This window comes from Entelurus aequoreus, linkage group LG21, assembly GCF_033978785.1.
Source record: "Entelurus aequoreus isolate RoL-2023_Sb linkage group LG21, RoL_Eaeq_v1.1, whole genome shotgun sequence".
In the NCBI taxonomy this organism is placed as follows: Eukaryota; Metazoa; Chordata; class Actinopteri; order Syngnathiformes; family Syngnathidae; genus Entelurus; species Entelurus aequoreus.
The window spans coordinates 754,532-773,300 of record NC_084751.1 but is presented as its reverse complement, the minus strand read 5'-3'; the positions used below and the strand labels follow the sequence as shown (position 1 = coordinate 773,300).

Genomic DNA, 18,769 nt, shown 5'->3' with positions numbered 1-18,769 from the left:
ATAGAGGCAAGTACAAATGGCGAGGGATGGTTTAAGATGAGAGAGGAAATAACACAGTCTCACCTATCCTGGTGTCCAGGAAGGGTCTGCACACACTGTAGGGGTAGTTCTCCTTTTTGTCTTTGAACATGCAACCGCTCTGGACTTTTAACTCAAGCTGCAAACAAATCGTAATGATGAAGAATAACTTCATAATGGGAGTTATTTTAAAACGTGTATGGGATTGTACCTGTGCTTTGCTCTCCTCGGTCATTCCTTGGACGTACTTACGGACCATGTGGCGAACGTAGAGCTTTTTTAGGAGCTGGGACGCCTGCACAACGGACAAAATATTATTTAAACTTTGTGTTGCATTAAGTGCCCGGTGAGAAGCAAAAGCTGTCTTTGAAACCTACCAAGAAGAAGGCTTGTAAAACTCCACTGTGTAGGGGGGAAGCAACATGAAGGTGTTCTATTTTCTTTCATGTATTGTAATCAACAGAAATATATTGTTTTAACCCAAGGACTACAAAGCGTAGAGAAGGCAGGATCTGCCCAAGTTCCAGACGACCTCTTTTTGAACCTCCTTTTTTAACTGTTTTACGGACCTCTTTTTGAACTCTTTTACGACCTCTTTTTTGAACCAACCTTTTCTGTGACGTGCTTGCGACCCTCGTCCTTTAGAAACAGCTATGGCCATGTGGTCAGGGAAGGTCCAAATAAAAGAAGGAGGCGTGCAATCTTTTGGCAGAGCGTAATTACACTGTACAAGGGTACAGATGTCCAAGCGTCTCTCCTCAAATTGAGCCAAATTGAATTCTGTCTCTGTTTAATTATTTGCTTCTTGTCTTGTTCAATAGATGTCATCAGTGTTTGAACCTGACAATTATCACAGCAAATTATTGTCGAGCTATTCTTTGCGATACAGGAGCATCAAATATTTGGGCCAATTGTAACAAATAATGACCCATTTTTATTTTTCATTTCATTCTTTAGCATTTCATGACTCCCGGAGATGTTCCTACAAAAAAAGGGTATTTAAAAAAATTAAAAAATATTGAAATAGAATAATTAATTAATGTTGTCAAACATATTTTCAAAATACAATTACAGAAAACAGAATACAATCAAAAAAAAGTTGTAGCCGTAAAATATATAATTCGTAGACATAATATCCATCCATTCATTTTCTACCGCTTGTCCCTTTTGGGGTCGCGGGGGATGCTGGAGTCTATCCCAGCTGCATTCGGGCGGAAGGCGGGGTACACCCCGGACAAGTCGCCACCTCATCACAGGGCCAACACAGATAGACAGACAACATTCACACTCACATTCACACACTAGGGACCATTTAGTGTTGCCAATCAACCTATCCCCAGGTGCATGTCTTTGGAGGTGGGAGGAAGCCGGAGTACCCGGAGGGAACCCACGCAGTCACGGGGAGAACATGCAAACTCCACACAGAAAGATCCCGAGCCCGGGATTGAACTCAGGACTACTCAGGACCTTCGTATTGTGAGGCACATGCACTAACCACTGTACCACCGTGCTGCCCAAATGTATAATTCCTAGACATAATAGTATTTAGTAAATAAGCCCAAACCCATGTGTAGAAAATATTTTGAGTTAAATCATTTAAATTGTATATTTTTCTTTACTGTATTTTTTTGTTTCACAAGAGTTAGTTACACAGCTATCAACCAGCAATGTAGTCATTTTTTTCATAAATTATTTTTACTTTTATTCCTATTTTTACCTTACCTCTGTGTCATGACTTGTTGGCCAGAACATAGCATTATTCTTCCAATGTTTAAGTCTACAGGTCTGTTCCCTGAGCCACTTGGTTTCTTTTGTTTACGTTTTGTTGCCAGCATTTCTAGCAGTACGCGCCGGCATTTACTTTGTGATTAGTATTTTCACCTGTGTGGTAGTAACCACGCCCCTAATTTACACCTGTCTTACGATTCACTCGACGTGGGTTTCTTGTTCGCCACTGGTGACTGTTTACATTTGCGGGGTTTTTTTTCTATGCTATGCTCAAGCTTTATGTTTGCTTTGTTTCTTTTCGGTATGCTAATTTAGCTTGTGTTGCTACACTCCGCCTGCGCTCCGAGACACAGGCGCTGTGCGGTTGGAATGAAAACATCCTTCTCACCTTCAAGCTGCTTCCTGCCATTCCGTCTGCATCCTAGGGACATGACTTTCGCAGACACGCAAGCCAATCGCAACACTCTGTTCTTATTGTGTCTATTTTATGTTTTTATATATGATAATGTTGGTATTTTAGTGCAGTCTGTCTCCTGTGTTGGTTAACCAAAGACAATTGTCCACCTTGTGGACAGTAAAATATTTATTCTATTTTATTATCTTCTAATCCATTCTATTGTATTTATATACAAAACCCAAAACCAGTGAAGTTGGCATGTTGTGTGTGTCACAGGGGCATTTTTACCACCGCGTTACATGGCCTTTCCTTTTAACAACACTCAGCAGACCGATTTTTGAAGCTTTTCAGGTGGAATTCTTTCCCATTCTTGCTTGATGTACAGCTTAAGTTGTTCAACAGTCCGGGGGTCTCCGTTGTGGTATTTTAGGCTTCATAATGCGCCACACATTTTCAATGGGAGACAGGTCTGGACTACAGGCAGGCCAGTCTAGTACTCGCACTCTTTTACTATGAAGCCACGCTGTTGTAACACGGGGCTCGGCATTGTCTGGCTGAAATAAGCAGGGGCGTCCATGATAACGTTGCTTGAATGGCAACATATGTTGCTCCAAAACCTGTATGTACCTTTCAGCATTAATGGTGCCTTCACAGATGTGTAAGTTACCCATGCCTTGGGCACTAATACACCCCATACCATCGCAGATGCTGGCTTTTCAACTTTGTGCCTAGAATAATCCGGATGGTTCTTTGCCCTCTTTGTTCCGGAGGACACAACGTCTACAGTTTCCAAAAACAATTTGAAATGTGGACTTGTCAGACCACAGAACACTTCTCCACTTTGCATCAGTCCATCTTAGACAAGCTCGAGCCCAGCAAAGCCGGCGGCGTTTCTGGGTGTTGTTGATAAATGGCTTTGGCTTTGCATAGTAGAGTTCTAACTTGCACTTACAGATGTAGCGACAAACTGTAGTTACTGACAGTGGTTTTCTGAAGTGTTCCTGACCCTGAATATAGGTTGAAAGGATTTGCAAATCATTGTTTTTTGTTTTTATTTATGATTTACAAAACGTGCCAACTTCACTGGTTTTGGGTTATGTATAATATGGCACAATGCTGTATCATCATAAGTTACTGTTGAAGCAGCTTGTGCCACGCACGCACACACGCACGCACACACACACACACACACACACACACACACACACACACACACGCACACACACACACACACGCACACACACCTCGTTCATTACAGGCGCAGGGGTGGGCCAAGAGTCTTTTTCCAGGACCGTCTTTGGGAGGTTCTCCTTGAGCCGAGTCAAATAGTTTTGCCTCACGTATGCCAGGTACTCTCTGTTGTCAGCGCTGGAAGGATCATTTCTGGTCATGAAACCTTTAATGAACCTACAACACATTGGAATTCATTTCAACTGTTGCTGCCATCTTGTCCGAAAGCACCATTAGTCTTCATGCGTACCTCTTGATGATCCGAACTGCCCATTCCCTCTTTTCTCGCTCCTTTCTCGCCATCATGCCTCGAAAGCAGTTCTCGATCTTAGTGGCTGTTTACGTGAAGACAAAGAGAGATCAAGTAAATGTGTCCGCCTCACATGATACACTTGTGCAAGCGTTCAAAAAACACTCACCGGCCTCTTTCTGCTTCTGGTAGTCGCCTTTCACGCGGTAGCCTTTGTATTTGGCCTGAATCCTTGTAGCTGCAAAAATAAATCTTCTCTAAGTGCTACATTACGGTCGATTGGTTGTTGATGGACTCTGCTCCACTTGGAGCGATGGGTATTGGTGGCCCCAGAAATGCAGCAGTCCCTTTGTTAAATCTTTGTTTGACATACTTTTAACTAGAGATGTCCGATAATGGCTTATTTGCCGATATCCGATATTCCAATATTGTCCAACTCTTAATTACCGATTCCGATATCAACCGATTCTGTTCATAACTTTTATGGACAGAATTTCAAGGCGTTGAGGGGATCTGGTTTGGTGGCTGCAGGATTAGGTCTCTGCTTTTTGCAGATGATGTGGTCCTGACGGCTTCATCTGGCCAGGATCTTCAGCTCTCGCTGGATCGGTTCGCAGCTGAGTGTGAAGCGACTGGGATGAGAATCAGCACCTCCAAGTCCGAGTCCATGGTTCTCGCCCAGAAAAGGGTGGAGTGCCATCTCCGGGTTGCGGAGGAGACCCTGCCCCAAGTGGAGGAGTTCAAGTACCTCGGAGTCTTGTTCACGAGTGAGGGAAGAGTGGATCGTGAGATCGACAGGCGGATCGGTGCGGCGTCTTCAGTAATGCGGACGCTGTATCGATCCGTTGTGGTGAAGAAGGAGCTGAGCCGGAAGGCAAAGCTCTCAATTTACCGGTCGATCTACATTCCCATCCTCACCTATGGTCATGAGCTTTGGGTTATGACCGAAAGGACAAGATCACGGGTACATGCGGCCGAAATGAGTTTCCTCCGCCGGGTGGCGGGGCTCTCCCTTAGAGATAGGGTGAGAAGCTCTGTCATCCGGGGGGAGCTCAAAGTAAAGCCGCTGCTTCTCCACATCGAGAGGAGCCAGTTGAGGTGGTTGGGCATCTGGTCAGGATGCCACCCAAACGCCTCCCTAGGGAGGTGTGTAGGGCACGTCCGACCGGTAGGAGGCCACGGGGAAGACCCAGGACACGTTGGGAAGACTATGTCTCCCGGCTGGCCTGGGAACGCCTCGGGATCCCTCGGGAAGAGCTGGACGAAGTGGCTGGGGAGAGGGAAGTCTGGGTTTCCCTGCTTAGGCTGCTGCCCCCGCGACCCGACCTCGGATAAGCGGAAGAAGATGGATGGATGGATGGACGATATCAACCGATACCTATATATACAGTTGTGGAATTAACACATTATTATGCCTAATTTTGTTGTGATGCCCCGCTGGATGCATTAAACAATGTAACAAGGTTTTCCAAAATAAATAAACTCAAGTTATGGAAAAAAATGCCAACATGGCACTGCCATATTTATTATTGAAGTCACAAAGTGCATTATTTTTTTTAACATGCCTCAAAACAGCAGCTTGGAATTTGGGACACGCTCTCCCTGAGAGAGCATGAGGAGGTTCAGGTGGGCGGTGTTGGGGGGAGGGTAGCAGGGGGTGTATATTGTAGCATCCCGGAAGAGATAGTGCTGCAAGGGGTTCTGGGCATTTGTTCTGTTGTGTTAAATGATAAATGATAAATGGGTTATACTTATATAGCGCTTTTCTACCTTCAAGGTACTCAAAGCGCTTTGACAGTATTTCCACATTCACACACTGATGGCGGGAGCTGCCATGCAAGGCGCTAACCAGCAGCCATCAGGAGCAAGGGTGAAGTGTCTTGCCCAAGGACACAACGGACGTGACTAGGATGGTAGAAGGTGGAGATTGAGCCCCAGTAACCAGCAACCCTCCGATTGCTGGCACGGCCACTCTACCAACTTCGCCACGCCGTCCCTGTGTTTATGTTGTGTTACGATGCGGATGTTCTCCCGAAATGTGTTTGTCATTCTTGTTTGGTGTGGGTTCACAGTGTGGCGCATATTTGTAACAGTGTTAAAGTTGTTTATACGGTCACCCTCAGTGTGACCTGTATGGCTCTTGACCAAGTATGCATTGCATTTACTTGTGTGTGTGAAAAGCTGTAGATATTATGTGACTGGGCCGGCACGCAAAGGAAGTGCCTTTTAAGGTTTATTGGCGCTCTGTACTTCTCCCTACGTCCGTGTATACAGCGGCGTTTTAAAAAGTCATAAATTTTACTTTTTGAAACAGATACCGATAATTTTTAAACCGATACCGATAATTTCCAGTATTACATTACATCCGATATTATCGGACATCCCTAACTAATACCGTACAACCCTAATACACACACACACTCAGAGGCGCTGCACTATACGCTTACGACTCACCTAGATTATGTTTGCACACTTGAAAGGCGTCTTCCGTTGCAAACAGAGTTTCCGGATGGCGGATGAAAATCTTTGTCCTCAAGGAGGTGAGGAGACATAATATTAAGACTAGTATTTTACCCCGAGGTATGAATATGTGATTGTCTTACCTGCCCATCTTGTACTCATCAGGTTTGTAGCCCAGATGCTTGATTAGGCACTGCACACCTTCCGCAGCGGTACCTTTCCAGTTGGGCCAGGTGTCCGGACATAAGGCCTTGTACCTGCAAAAAGGAGACAATAGGAGAAGGAATTCAAAGAAGAGTTTGTGCTTAGCTTACCTCTGGAGGAAGATCTCATATTTTCGGCGGTACGCAAACCCCGCACGCCGCACCCTCAGGTGCTCCATCAGGCCCAGGTACTTGACCTGATGTCGCACCAGCACTTCATCAAAGCGTCCTATAAGCGGGAGAGGGAATCGTCTGAATTTTGTGGCAAAGATGCTAAAGTGCAGTGTATTCCGTCTCACCCGGCAGTTTGGCTTCATTGGGTTTGATGCAGCGGATGTACCAAGGCTCTTTGGTCATTAGGATCTCGGTCAGGCCCACCAGGCTGCTCTTGAACTGGGTCACCACCTGCAGGAAAGAACATGACCTTGTAGTGACCTTTATGACGCGAAAAGGTAAGAAAGTTAACCTCTCTTACAGTTTCAGGTCTCCTCTTTCGGTCCGGCTCAGTCGAAGGAAAACAATGTTTGATGATAGCATTTTTCGACTGTTGCATAACCTTAAAAAAGACAAGATATTTATTATTATTTCTCCCATATAACAAGCCTTGTAAGACATTTTTTGAGACAGAACATGAAGCACTGCAATTCTAAAAAAGATAAAAATAAAAAAGTATAATGAAAATATTGCATTATTTAATATTAAAACATAACAAAGGGAATAACAATCATTCATGTTTTTATTTTCATTATATTCATTAACCATATTAATATCTTAGCCATAGGACTGGGGCCCATTGTTGGGCCGCAAGCGCTCCAGAGAATCCCGCCAAAAAATATGTGTTTCTCAGCTGTGGGCCGCAGCGGCAGTCAGTTGCAATAAGCTTTCCCACCACATGTGGCAGTAATGACAATATTCAAACAAACAGAAGACGTCTGGAGCTAAAGTCATAGAAAATTTTCTTAAGCGCAAAAATTATGACTAAAGGGGTGAAGCTGTATGTTCATTTTCACTTTAATCTTATTGACGGCTTAGTAAGGAAACATATTCATTAGAGATGTCCGATAATATCGGCCGATATATGCGTTAAAATGTAATATCGGAAATTATCGGTATCGTTTTTTTTATTATCGGTATCGTTTTTTTATTTATTTTTTTAATTTTTATTAAATCAACATAAAAAACACAAGATACACTTACAATTAGTGTACCAACCCAAAAAACCTCCCTCCCCCATTTACACTCATTCACACAAAAGTGTTGTTTCTTTCTGTTATTAATATTCTGGTTCCTACATTATATATCAATATATATCAATACAATCTGCAAGGGATACAGTCCGTAAGCACACATGATTGTGCGTGCTGCTGGTCCACTAATAGTACTAACCTTTAACAGTTAATTTTACTAATTTTCATTCATTACTAGTTTCTATGTAACTGTTTTTATATTGTTGTACTTTCTTTTTTATTCAAGAAAATGTTTTTAATTTATTTATCTTATTTTACAAATTTTTTTTAAAAGTACCTTATCTTCACCATACCTGGTTGTCCAAATTAGGCATAATAATGTGTTAATTCCATGACTGCATATATCGGTTGATATCGGTATCGGTTGATATCGGTATCGGTAATTAAAGAGTTGGACAATATCGGAATATCGGATATCGGCAAAAAGCCATTATCGGACATCCCTAATATTCATTATCAATTTAGTTTATTATTTATTTAAATGAGTTTTTTTGTCAGTCATTTATGAGTCCCTTTATATTTATATAGCGCTTTTCTCTAGTGACTCAAAGCGCTTTACCTTCTTATGCAGTTTATTTGATTAGTACTTCTTTTTCTAATCAGCCTGACCTAAGTCTAAGGTTTATATGTTAAATAAATAATAATCTTTGTGATGAACACATGGTTTCATATCAAGTGACAGGGTTGTAAACTGTAAGTAGGTTAGAAATAGTTATTAAATAGGGTTAAAATTAAAAGTAAGATTACTAATTCAGTGTTAATATTTGAGTGGGCCACGGGCCCCTTGGTAGTGTAAAAGTTGGCCCCCGAGCTCACCAAAGTTAAGAACCCCTATATTACATTATATTTACTTTTTATTAATAAATAATCATCAATTAAAACATAATGTCCATAGTATGTTACATTTCGGACAATAAATTCACCGTACAATTAAACATGAATTAATTACCACTGTAATATAAAACGATTGTAAGAAATTACCTCTTTTCCATTTTGATACAAAAGGTCGTTGTTTTTGTCCAGAAATCCTGAAAAACATCATGTTAGACTTAAATTAGCATTGCACATAAAATGTACTCTTGCGGGACAATTCATTAGGCACACCTGCACATTCTATTTTAAAGGGGTCATATTATTTTCTACATTTAAAACACTTCCTCTTTGGTCAAAAGTTTGCATAAATTATGTTTTACAGACCATTTTCAAGCCACTTTCTGTTTTGTGGGCAGTCTTATTTACGTGCATACACTTCGATAGCGTCTAAGTTGGAACTATTTGTTAGAAATGGATGTGTATGTACGAGCCAGTCTGCCCCAAAAGAGAATAGCGAAAGAGAACAAGCAAATCCAAGCGTAAGCTCAGGGGGGACAGAGCCTTCTCTGTTGCGGGCCCCAAACTCTGGAATGATCTTCCACTCCATGTGAGACAGGCCCCTTCTTTGGCTATTTTTAAGACCCTTCTTAAAACCCATTTTTATTTACTGGCTTTTAACCCAGCATGAGACTTTAAACTGTTTTTAACTTTTAACTTTTTTAACTGTTTTTAACTTTTAACTGCTTTTTATCTAACAAAATTGTTCTTAGGTTAATTTTGTATTTGCTTTTTTAATGTGTATTTTACTTCTGTTTAAAATTTTATTTTTTAGTCTGTCCTTTGCCTTTATTTCTTTGTGGTGTACAGCCCTTTGTTTTTCAACTGTGGTTGTTTTTAAAGGGCTTTATAAATAAAGTTGGTATGGTATGGTATGGTATGTTGACTACAGCGTCGGAATACAATGGCAGACCCGTACAAAGCCCTCTGGGTAAATTTATTCCATACTTGGATAATCCACTGAAGTCATTGGTGCAAAAAAATTACAAAGATTTTGCAAATTCATAACGGCTCATTGGGCAGACGCATGAAGGAAGGCAAGATTGTTTTATAAATATATCCGCCATGCTTCAACGGTTTGATTTAAAATTTTTGGGACTTATGTAGAACCCACACACACAAAAATAGGTACCAACAGGTAAGAAAATTTGGTTTTGCATGACGCGGCCCCTTTAATGAGATCAATACAGGAGCTAATCAGTAAGCATAATTCTTAATTGTGAATGCTCCAATGCTGAAGTTCAACTGAAATCCTGGAATTTTTTTAGAATTGTTCAAGTAGAGCACACTATTCCCAAACAGGCTGAATATTTTGAAGTTGGAACAGTTTGAATCAGATGTAAAATGTGGGAGTTGTGGAACTTTGAAAAATGTCCCATTGATTTCAATGGGAATTTCCCCAAAATTTTAGAAAGCAGGAATTTTTTTGAAAATGGTAAAAAACTTGAATGGTCTGAATGAGTTGAAATGGTTGGTGTTGGAATTTTTCAAATTGCCGAGAAATGTTGATGTAGCAACATGTTGAATTGAGAAAGGGTATTACGGAATTCCTGGAATTTCGAGAAAACCGGGAATTTTTCCAGTTCAAAAAACAAATTTGTTTTTGTCCTAATTAAGAGGAATGTTTTGATCATAGAACGGTTGAAATGCGTGGAAAATGTGGAAGGAGTAGTCGCCAAAAAAAGAGAGTGGAAATAGGGCTTTGGAAAACCAGGAATTCTGGAAAATCCTGGAATTGTTTTGGAACTCGGAAAGAAGGTATTTAACATTTCCATGATGGTGGAATGTGTTGAAGGTGGAACAGTTTGAATAGGTGGAAAAATGTGGGAGTTGTGGAACTTTAAAAAATGTCCCATTGATTTCAATGGGAATTTCCCAAAAATGTGTGAATTTCGGGAAAAGCGGGAATTTTTTTGAAAATGGTAAAAAAAACTTGAATGGTCTGAATGAGTTGAAATGGTTGGTGTTGGAATTTTTCAAATCGGTCGAGAAATGTTGATGTAGCAACATGTTGAATTGAGAAATGGTATTACGGAATTCCTGGAATTTCGGGAAAACCGGGAATTTTTCCAGCTCAAAAAACAAATTTGTTTTTGTCCTGATTAAGAGGAATGTTTAGACTGTAGAACGGTTGAAATGCGTTGAAAAATGTGGAAGGAGTAGTCGCCAAAAAAAGAATGGAAATAGGGCTTTGGAAAACCAGGAATTCTGGAAAATCCTGGAATTTTTTTGGAACTTGGAAAGAAGGTATTTAACATTTCCATGATGGTGGAATGTGTTGAAGGTGGAACAGTTTGAATAGGTGGAAAAATGTGGGAGTTGTGGAACTTTAAAAAATGTCCCATTGATTTCAATGGGAATTTCCCAAAAATGTGTGAATTTCGGGAAAAGCGGGAATTTTTTTGAAAATGGCAAAAAACTTGCATGGTCTGAATGAGTTGAAATTGTTGGTGTTGGAATTTTTCAAATCGGTCGAGAAAGCTTGATGTAGCAACATGTTGAATTGAGAAATGGTATTACGGAATTCCTGGAATTTCGGGAAAACCTGGAATTTTTCCAGCTCAAAAAAAAAATTTGTTTTTGTCCTGATTAAGAGGAATGTTTAGACTGTAGAACGGTTGAAATGCGTTGAAAAATGTGGAAGGAGTAGTCGCCAAAAAAAGAGTGGAAATAAGGCTTTGGAAAACCAGGAATTCAGGAAAATCCTGGAATTTTTTTGGAACTTGGAAAGAAGGTATTTAACATTTCCATGATGGTGGAATGTGTTGAAGGTGGAACAGTTTGAATAGGTTGAAAAATGTGGGAGTTGTGGAACTTTAAAAAATGTCCCATTGATTTCAATGGGAATTTCCCAAAAATGTGTGAATTTCGTGAAAAGCGGGAATTTTTTTGAAAATGGTAAAAGACTTGAATGGTCTGAATGAGTTGAAATGGCTGGTGCTGGAATTTTTCAAATCGGTCGAGAAATGTTGATGTAGCAACAAGTTGAATTGAGAAATGGTATTACGGAATTCCTGGAATTTCGGGAAAACCGGGAATTTTTCCAGCTCAAAAAACAAATTTGTTTTTGTCCTGATTAAGAGGAATGTTTAGACTGTAGAACGGTTGAAATGCGTTGAAAAATGTGGAAGGAGTAGTCGCCAAAAAAAGAGTGGAAATAGGGCTTTGGAAAACCAGGAATTCTGGAAAATCCTGGAATTTTTTTGGAACTTGGAAAGAAGGTATTTAACATTTCCATGATGGTGGAATGTGTTGAAGGTGGAACAGTTTGAATAAGTTGAAAAATGTGGGAGTTGTGGAACTTTAAAAAATGTCCCATTGATTTCAATGGGAATTTCCCAAAAATGTGTGAATTTCGGGAAAAGTGGGAATTTTTTTTGAAAATGGTAAAAAACTAGAATGTTCTGAATGAGTTGAAATGTCTGGTCTTGGAATTTTTCAAATCGGTCGAGAAATGTTGATGTAGCAACAAGTTGAATTGAGAAATGGTATTACGGAATTCCTGGAATTTCGGGAAAACCGGGAATTTTTCCAGCTCAAAAAACAAATTTGTTTTTGTCCTGATTAAGAGGAATGTTTAGACTGTAGAACGGTTGAAATGCGTTGAAAAATGTGGAAGGAGTAGTCGCCAAAAAAAGAGTGGAAATAGGGCTTTGGAAAACCAGGAATTCTGGAAAATCCTGGAATTTTTTGGAACTTGGAAAGAAAGTATTTAAAAATTCCAGGATGGTGGAATGTGTTGAAGGTGGAATGGTTTGAATAGGTTGAAAAATGTGGAAAGGATGGAAGTTTGAAAAATGGCCAATTCATTTTGAATGGGAAAAATGTCCTGGAAAACCTGGAATTCTGGGAAATCTTTTTGGAATTTGTCAAGGGAAAGCCCGCCATTCCCGAATAGGCTGAACAGTTTGAAGTAGGAACGGTTTGAATTGGGTGAAAAATGTGGAAGGTAGTGCCCGCCAAAATCTGGAGAAGAAAAAGAAGAAGTTGAATAAATAGATTAATTTTGGTGTAGAAAACCATATGTGTGAATACTTTGGAGCATTCACACAAATATCCTACGGTGAACTATAACTGAATATATTAAAGGAAGAGGATGGGAACGCCTCGGGATCCCCCGGGAGGAGCTGGACGAAGTGGTTGGGGAGAGGGAAAGCTGGGCTTCTCTGCTTAGGCTGCTGCCACCGCGACCTGACCTCAGATAAGCGGAAGAAAATGGATGGATGGATGGATGGATTCCTCACCCACTACACAGTATGTGACCTCTCCAGCGTAGTGCAGCAGGCGGAAGTCTCCTCTCTCCAGTGTTTTCCTCGTCCTTTGGTCGGCCAGTTTGTGTCTGGAGGTCAACTTGTTTCAGTACGAGGGTGTTACTTGAACTGTTGGCATCATAGCAGAAGCTTACGTGACAAAATGAGGGTGACCGCCGATCATTTCCTCCATTTTCTCCAGCAGAGTGAGATCTGTGGCCTCGCCGGGACGTAAACACTCCTCATCCTTCACCAAATGGAGAAATACAACATATATGAGATGTCCTGTCAAAGTCTACTCAAATCTAGGCTGCATTCAAACTTGTGGTTCAGTTCTCTCTGCTTACAGTGCTTAGCGTTTCAAATCGAAGACTGAATGCCAATCTGTTGGGTTGAACATGTATGTTAGAATAATTGTATCCAAGTTGTCACAAAACTTTGTGTTTCAATGAGTTCCCGGCGAGCAGACAAAAGCTGTCTTTAATCCTACCAAGCAGAAGGCTTGTAAAACTCCGCTGTGTAGGATGGGAAGCAACATGAAGGTGTTCTGTTTCTTTGATGTATTGTAATCCACAGAAAGATTTCATCTTGACCCAAGAACTACAAAAGCGGAGAGGAAGCAGGACCAGACTCCGCTCCAGGCGACCTCTTCTGTGAACTGTTTAACAACCTTTTCTTTAAACTGTTTTAATCAAAGGCGATAGCTGTTTACGACCGCCGTCCCTTAGAAACAGTTGTTGCCATGTAATCAGGGAAAGGCGTACAATCTTTCGCCAGAGCGTGATGGAGACTGTACAAGAGTACAGCCCAGACATCTTGTTGGATCCACTGTGGACTGGACTTTCACTGATATGTTGGATCCACTATGGACTGGACTTTCACAATATTATGTCAGACCCACTCGACATCAATGGCTTTCGGTCTCCCCTAGAGAGGGGGGGGTTACCTCTCCAAGGTTTCTCATAGTCATTCACACCGACGTCCCACTGGGGTGAGTTTTCCTTACCCTTATTTGGGCTCTGTACCGAGGATGTCGTTATGGTTTGTGCAGCCCTTTGAGACACTTGTGATTTAGGGCTATATAAATAAACATTGATTGATTGATTGATTGATTGACATCTCTCCTCAATTGAGACTAATTTAATTTTGTCTCTGTTTAATTCCTTGCTTCTTGTCTTGTTTAATAGATGTCATCAGTGTTTGAACCTGACAATGTACAGCAGATTATTTCTATATTTTGCTATATTTACCATTTTAGATTTTATTAAACATTTCCAAAATATACCTGTAAGGGAGAATCAACACTTCCGAGATTGGTCTTTTCTTGTATTTTAGTAAAGTAATTTACAAAAGGCAAACAGGGTAGGCTATAGGCTACTAGGAGATGGCAGCTACACAACAGCTAAGCACACAATAACAACCAAGCTAGATATGCGTATAGTGTCCTTAATGAAACAATAATGCAGTCTAAAACATAACATTTGTCAATAGAAACGAATTGCATTTTACTTACAGAAACAAAGTCTTGAAGGCAGAAGCGCATTTGAAAGCTCCCGGTATCAAACGTGTCCGCATCACTCAATCGATTGCGTCAAGAATTTAACTTAATTAATCATTTTGACCGCTAGGTATCGCCAAAACAAACAAATATGAATCCACTTCAATCTAAAGACTGCACGAGTCTGTCAAAAGGTTAGTGGTTTTCATACCTACCATTGTTCTTTGAGTCATTTCACTTGATCAAGCCTTTTCTAACATAATAAAATAATAAAAGTATGTGCAATGATTCGTACTGATATCGTATCAAGTTAAAATCGATACAGGCCAATACTGAAGGCTCCAATTGTCACGGCCAGTCACACCAGGCCGTGCCTTATTCTGAGTTTCTTGGTGTGTGGTGTTTTAGTTACTGTCTTGCGCTCTTATTTCGTAGTTTTCACTTCATGTTTTCTCGTGTCCTGCAGCTGCTTCACGCCTGCCTTTTAGAGATAGTCCCTGCAACCAGTTTTCTGTTTGTAATCAAGACTATTTAAGTTGTGCGGAGGCTTTCTTTCTTCGTCGGGGCTTTGGCGATTGTTCATCATGTGTATCGTTTGTGGACACTTCTCCTGCTGTATGTTCTTACGAGTAAGTCTTTGCTGTTCTCCAGCATTCCGTTTTGTAACCTGATCAGTTTAGTTTTGTTCAACCATGGCCTTCCCAATGCTTTCAGAGCCTTTCCCAGTGGCTCCCTCCTGTCTGTTTTCCTCATTAAATACCTTTTTACCTTCACTCTGCCCACTCGGCTTTCTGCATATTGGAAACACGCCAACAACCGCTGTCATACAACCCATGCGTCACACCAATATTAATAAGGTATCGGAAGTGAAAAAGTTGTAACGCAACACACCTACTTCCTACCAATTTTGTCTTAATTGTTTGTCAAATAGAACACCGTTCCATGTCGCGTTGACTTTTGTACTCAAGTGAACCACAACAGAGCATGAACGCTTGAGTCCGTTTGTTTGGTGCCCACCGTGGTTCGGATAATCGCAATCAAATGAATCGTACAAGCAGAAGAAACACACCAGAGTTCCTTTTCAACCGTACCAAACATGACAAGTGTGATTGCGCCCTTAGACTGATCTTTACCAATAAGGAGATGATCCCTCGGTGTTTCTCCTCCACAAGGTCGCAGATGATCTTATTGTTGAAATATGGCACTGGCTCCCACTGTGTGTGTGCAAACGTCCATGATACGCTTCTTCTACTGTATTGTCATTGTGTCATTGTTCCTATACAGGACAGAAGGGCGTGACTGACCTCGATGCCTTCCGTCTCGTACTCCTCCTGCTCCGACTTCAGAGTCAGCTGGATGAAAAGTTGCTGAAGCTTCTCGTTGCAGTAGTTGATGCAAAACTGCTCAAAGCTAAAAACAACATTTAAAAAATGGATACAATCGCAGGCGTTAGATGTCGTCACACCTCGTTGTTTTTAATTGGATTTGTTTTGAGGACTCACCTGTTTACGTTGAAAACCTCGAATCCATAGATGTCTAACAGACCGATCACCGTCTTTCTGGAGGAATCCTAGGAATGTTTGACGGATCATAACATTTTATATTACGTACACAAGGCTATCAGGTTATGTCCATGGCTGCAGGAGTGTCATAGATGTACAGTGGTACCTTGACTTAAGAATGCCCCAAATTAAGTGTTTTGAAAAAGAGCTGTCTCTTGGCAGTGTTATTGTAGCTGCCAACAGACAGTTTTGAAGTAATTTCATATATCTAAAGTAGGGCTGCAACTAACGATTCATTTGATAATCGATTAATCTGTCGATTATTACTTCGATTAATAATTGGATAAAAGAGACAAACTACATTTCTATCCTTTCCAGTATTTTATTGGGGGAAAAAACAGCATACTGGCACCATACTTATTTTGATTATTGTTTCTCAGCTGTTTGTACATGTTGCAGTTTATAAATAAAGGTTTATTAAAATAAATAAATAAATAAATAAAATTAAAAAAAAATTGCCTCTACGCATGCGCATAGCATAGATCCAACGAATCGATGACTAAATTAATCGCCAACTATTTTTATAATCGATTTAATCGATTAATTGTTGCAGCCCTAATCTAAAGTGTTGTGTTTATATACACATTTTGTGATGTGTATAAATAATTATATTCACAATATATGGTTTTTTGTATGACTATGTAAATGTACGGTATGTGGGTTTATTCGATGGCGGAACCAATGGAGTTGACATCAGTCTGACGTCAGCCAGGGTTGTTAAAATATCTAAATCTAAATGTAATTCACGGTGGGCATTTATCCATGAAAATATGGAGAAGCTGCTGATGGTGTGTTTAATGGAGAAGCAGCCGGAAGGAGACACAGTAGAAGTCCAATCGCCAAGGTAAATGCTGTACAATATTATTACATTACATCATAAAACTACTGCCATTGTAAAATAGCACATTCTTTTATATATATATATATATATATGTAAATATAATATTTTTATCTAAAAAAAATAATTTTTAAAAAACATGTTGCATGTTACAATTGTGCTGTTTAGTGGGTGAAAACACCAATTTAAATTAATTCAATTCATTAAAATGAGAGACTTTGATTTGTGATACAAGTGGTTTTAGTTAAAAGCGCCGTCACAGAACCAATTGAGCTTGTAAGTTAAGGTACTACTGTATTGTAAAATGTATTTTAATTACTTGAATGTCAGAATTAAAGAGACGGATTAAAAAGATAATGTACTTATTTTCACACCATGTTTGCCAGCGATTCATTGATCTTGTTGACCAGCCAGTTGAAAGTGCGTCCATAGACAGCTTTGGCCAGGGCGTCCCTCGCGTAAACAGCGTGGTCCACAGAAAAGGGACTAAAAACCTTATTTGTACATCAGAGAAAGGTGTCAATATTAATACCATAAAAACTGTGTTCCCACAAAACCAGGGGTGTCCAAAGTGTAGCCCGGGGGACATTAACGGCCCGCAGCTATTTTTTTAACAGCCCGCGGGACATAGTGGAAATAATATTTAGAGAAAAAAACCCAAAGTGGAATAAAAGAGCAAACAGGTGAAATGTAGCGACAACAACTTGCAATGTTGACTAATAACAAAGCTGCCGTGCAGGATGTTTTTTTTTTCTTTATAGCAGTCATTTCTCAAAAAAAAAAAGAATAATGAATCATAATCAATGCTGTTATGAATTATCGACCTAAACAAGGCTCCAATTTCTTGAAATTAAAAATCCTACTTTGAAATATTTTTGGGGGTAAAATATTGCATATTTTGTGTTTGTTGTATAAAAACAAAGTTTGCTTTGACAAAAACATGAAGAAATAATAACAACTTATAACAGACAAATAGATCTGAAGACGATCTAGAGACTTAAGTGTTATGGATCCCCAAGAATTTTAGTGGGCCTTTTTTTTTTTTAAACAGTCATTACTCAAAAAATACTAATGAATTAAAATCAATATTAGGAGTTATTGACCTATTCAAGGCTCCAATTTCTTTACATAAAATATTTCACTTTGAACATATTTGGGGCGAAATTATTGCATATTTTGTGTTTGTTTTTCCATAAAAAAACAGGGTTTTGACAAAAAGGGCATAAAACAAACATTTTAAAAAGTTATAGACCGAATAAAGCTCCTATTTCTTGAAATAAAAAATTCTACTTTTAAGTATTTTTGGGGGTAAAATATTGCTTATTTTGTGTTTTCTGTATAAAAACAAAGTTTGCTTTGACAAAACAAACATGAAGAAATAATAAAAACTTATAACAAACGAATAGATCTGAAGACGATCTAGAGACTTAAGTGTTATGGATCCCCAATAATTTTAGTGGGCCTTTTTTTTTTTAAACAGTGATTACTCAAAAAATACTAATGAATTTAAATCAACGTTGTTATGAGTTACTGACCTATTCAAGGCTCCAATTACTTCACATCAAATATTTCACTTTCAACATATTTGGGGCGAAATTATAGCATATTTTGTGGGGGGGTTTTCCATAAAAAAACAGGGTTTTTGTGGAGGGGCGTGGCCTGCGGGCCCGCCACGGAACGGGGTGTGCCAGGACCGGCCTCAAAGACAGCGACAGGTGAGTAGATGGCCCAGGTAGGCCTTGTTATCTAATCACATGTCGCCTTTATTAGCAGCAGCCGGGATGAGACACGGAGTTGGAGTTGGAGTTGGAGTGAGAGCCGGAGAGAGAGAGAGACACGAAGAAAGAGAAAGATATTTTGCTGTAAAGCAAAAGCCTCTCCACATTTATGAGAATAAAACAGTGTTGTACCCTGAAATCCGGGCTCTCGTGGCAGTGTGTGGTGGTCCGAGGAACCCACTAGAGGGCAACCTCTACACAAACATTTTAAAAAGTAATATTGACAGATAATGCTCCAATTTCTTGAAATCAAAAATTCTACTTTTAAGTATTTTGGGGGGTAAAATATTGTATAATTTGTGTTTGCTGTATAAAAACAAAGTTTGCTTTGACAAAACAAACATGAAGAAATGATAAAAACTTATAACAGACGAATAGATCTGAAGACAAGCTAGAGACTTAATTAAGTGTTATGGATTCCCAAGAATTTTAGTGGGCCT

General features: G+C 39.8%; 1 protein-coding gene across 1 annotated transcript in view; it reads right to left on the bottom strand.

The window, feature by feature from the left end:
- Positions 1-18,769, bottom strand: part of LOC133639046 (unconventional myosin-Ih-like) — a 46,886-nt gene that overhangs the window by 6,294 nt on the left and 21,823 nt on the right. Inside the window, exons 10-26 of the mRNA XM_062032120.1 lie at positions 16,926-17,045; positions 15,654-15,721; positions 15,456-15,561; positions 15,285-15,365; positions 12,809-12,900; positions 12,648-12,742; positions 8,515-8,561; positions 6,762-6,842; positions 6,586-6,691; positions 6,398-6,515; positions 6,227-6,340; positions 6,078-6,154; positions 3,793-3,861; positions 3,624-3,708; positions 3,388-3,550; positions 230-313; positions 64-157 (exon numbers count right to left, since the gene is read on the bottom strand). Coding sequence (XP_061888104.1) covers positions 64-157; positions 230-313; positions 3,388-3,550; positions 3,624-3,708; positions 3,793-3,861; positions 6,078-6,154; positions 6,227-6,340; positions 6,398-6,515; positions 6,586-6,691; positions 6,762-6,842; positions 8,515-8,561; positions 12,648-12,742; positions 12,809-12,900; positions 15,285-15,365; positions 15,456-15,561; positions 15,654-15,721; positions 16,926-17,045 — 1,600 coding nt within the window. The remainder of the gene's footprint in view (positions 1-63; positions 158-229; positions 314-3,387; positions 3,551-3,623; positions 3,709-3,792; positions 3,862-6,077; positions 6,155-6,226; positions 6,341-6,397; positions 6,516-6,585; positions 6,692-6,761; positions 6,843-8,514; positions 8,562-12,647; positions 12,743-12,808; positions 12,901-15,284; positions 15,366-15,455; positions 15,562-15,653; positions 15,722-16,925; positions 17,046-18,769) is intronic.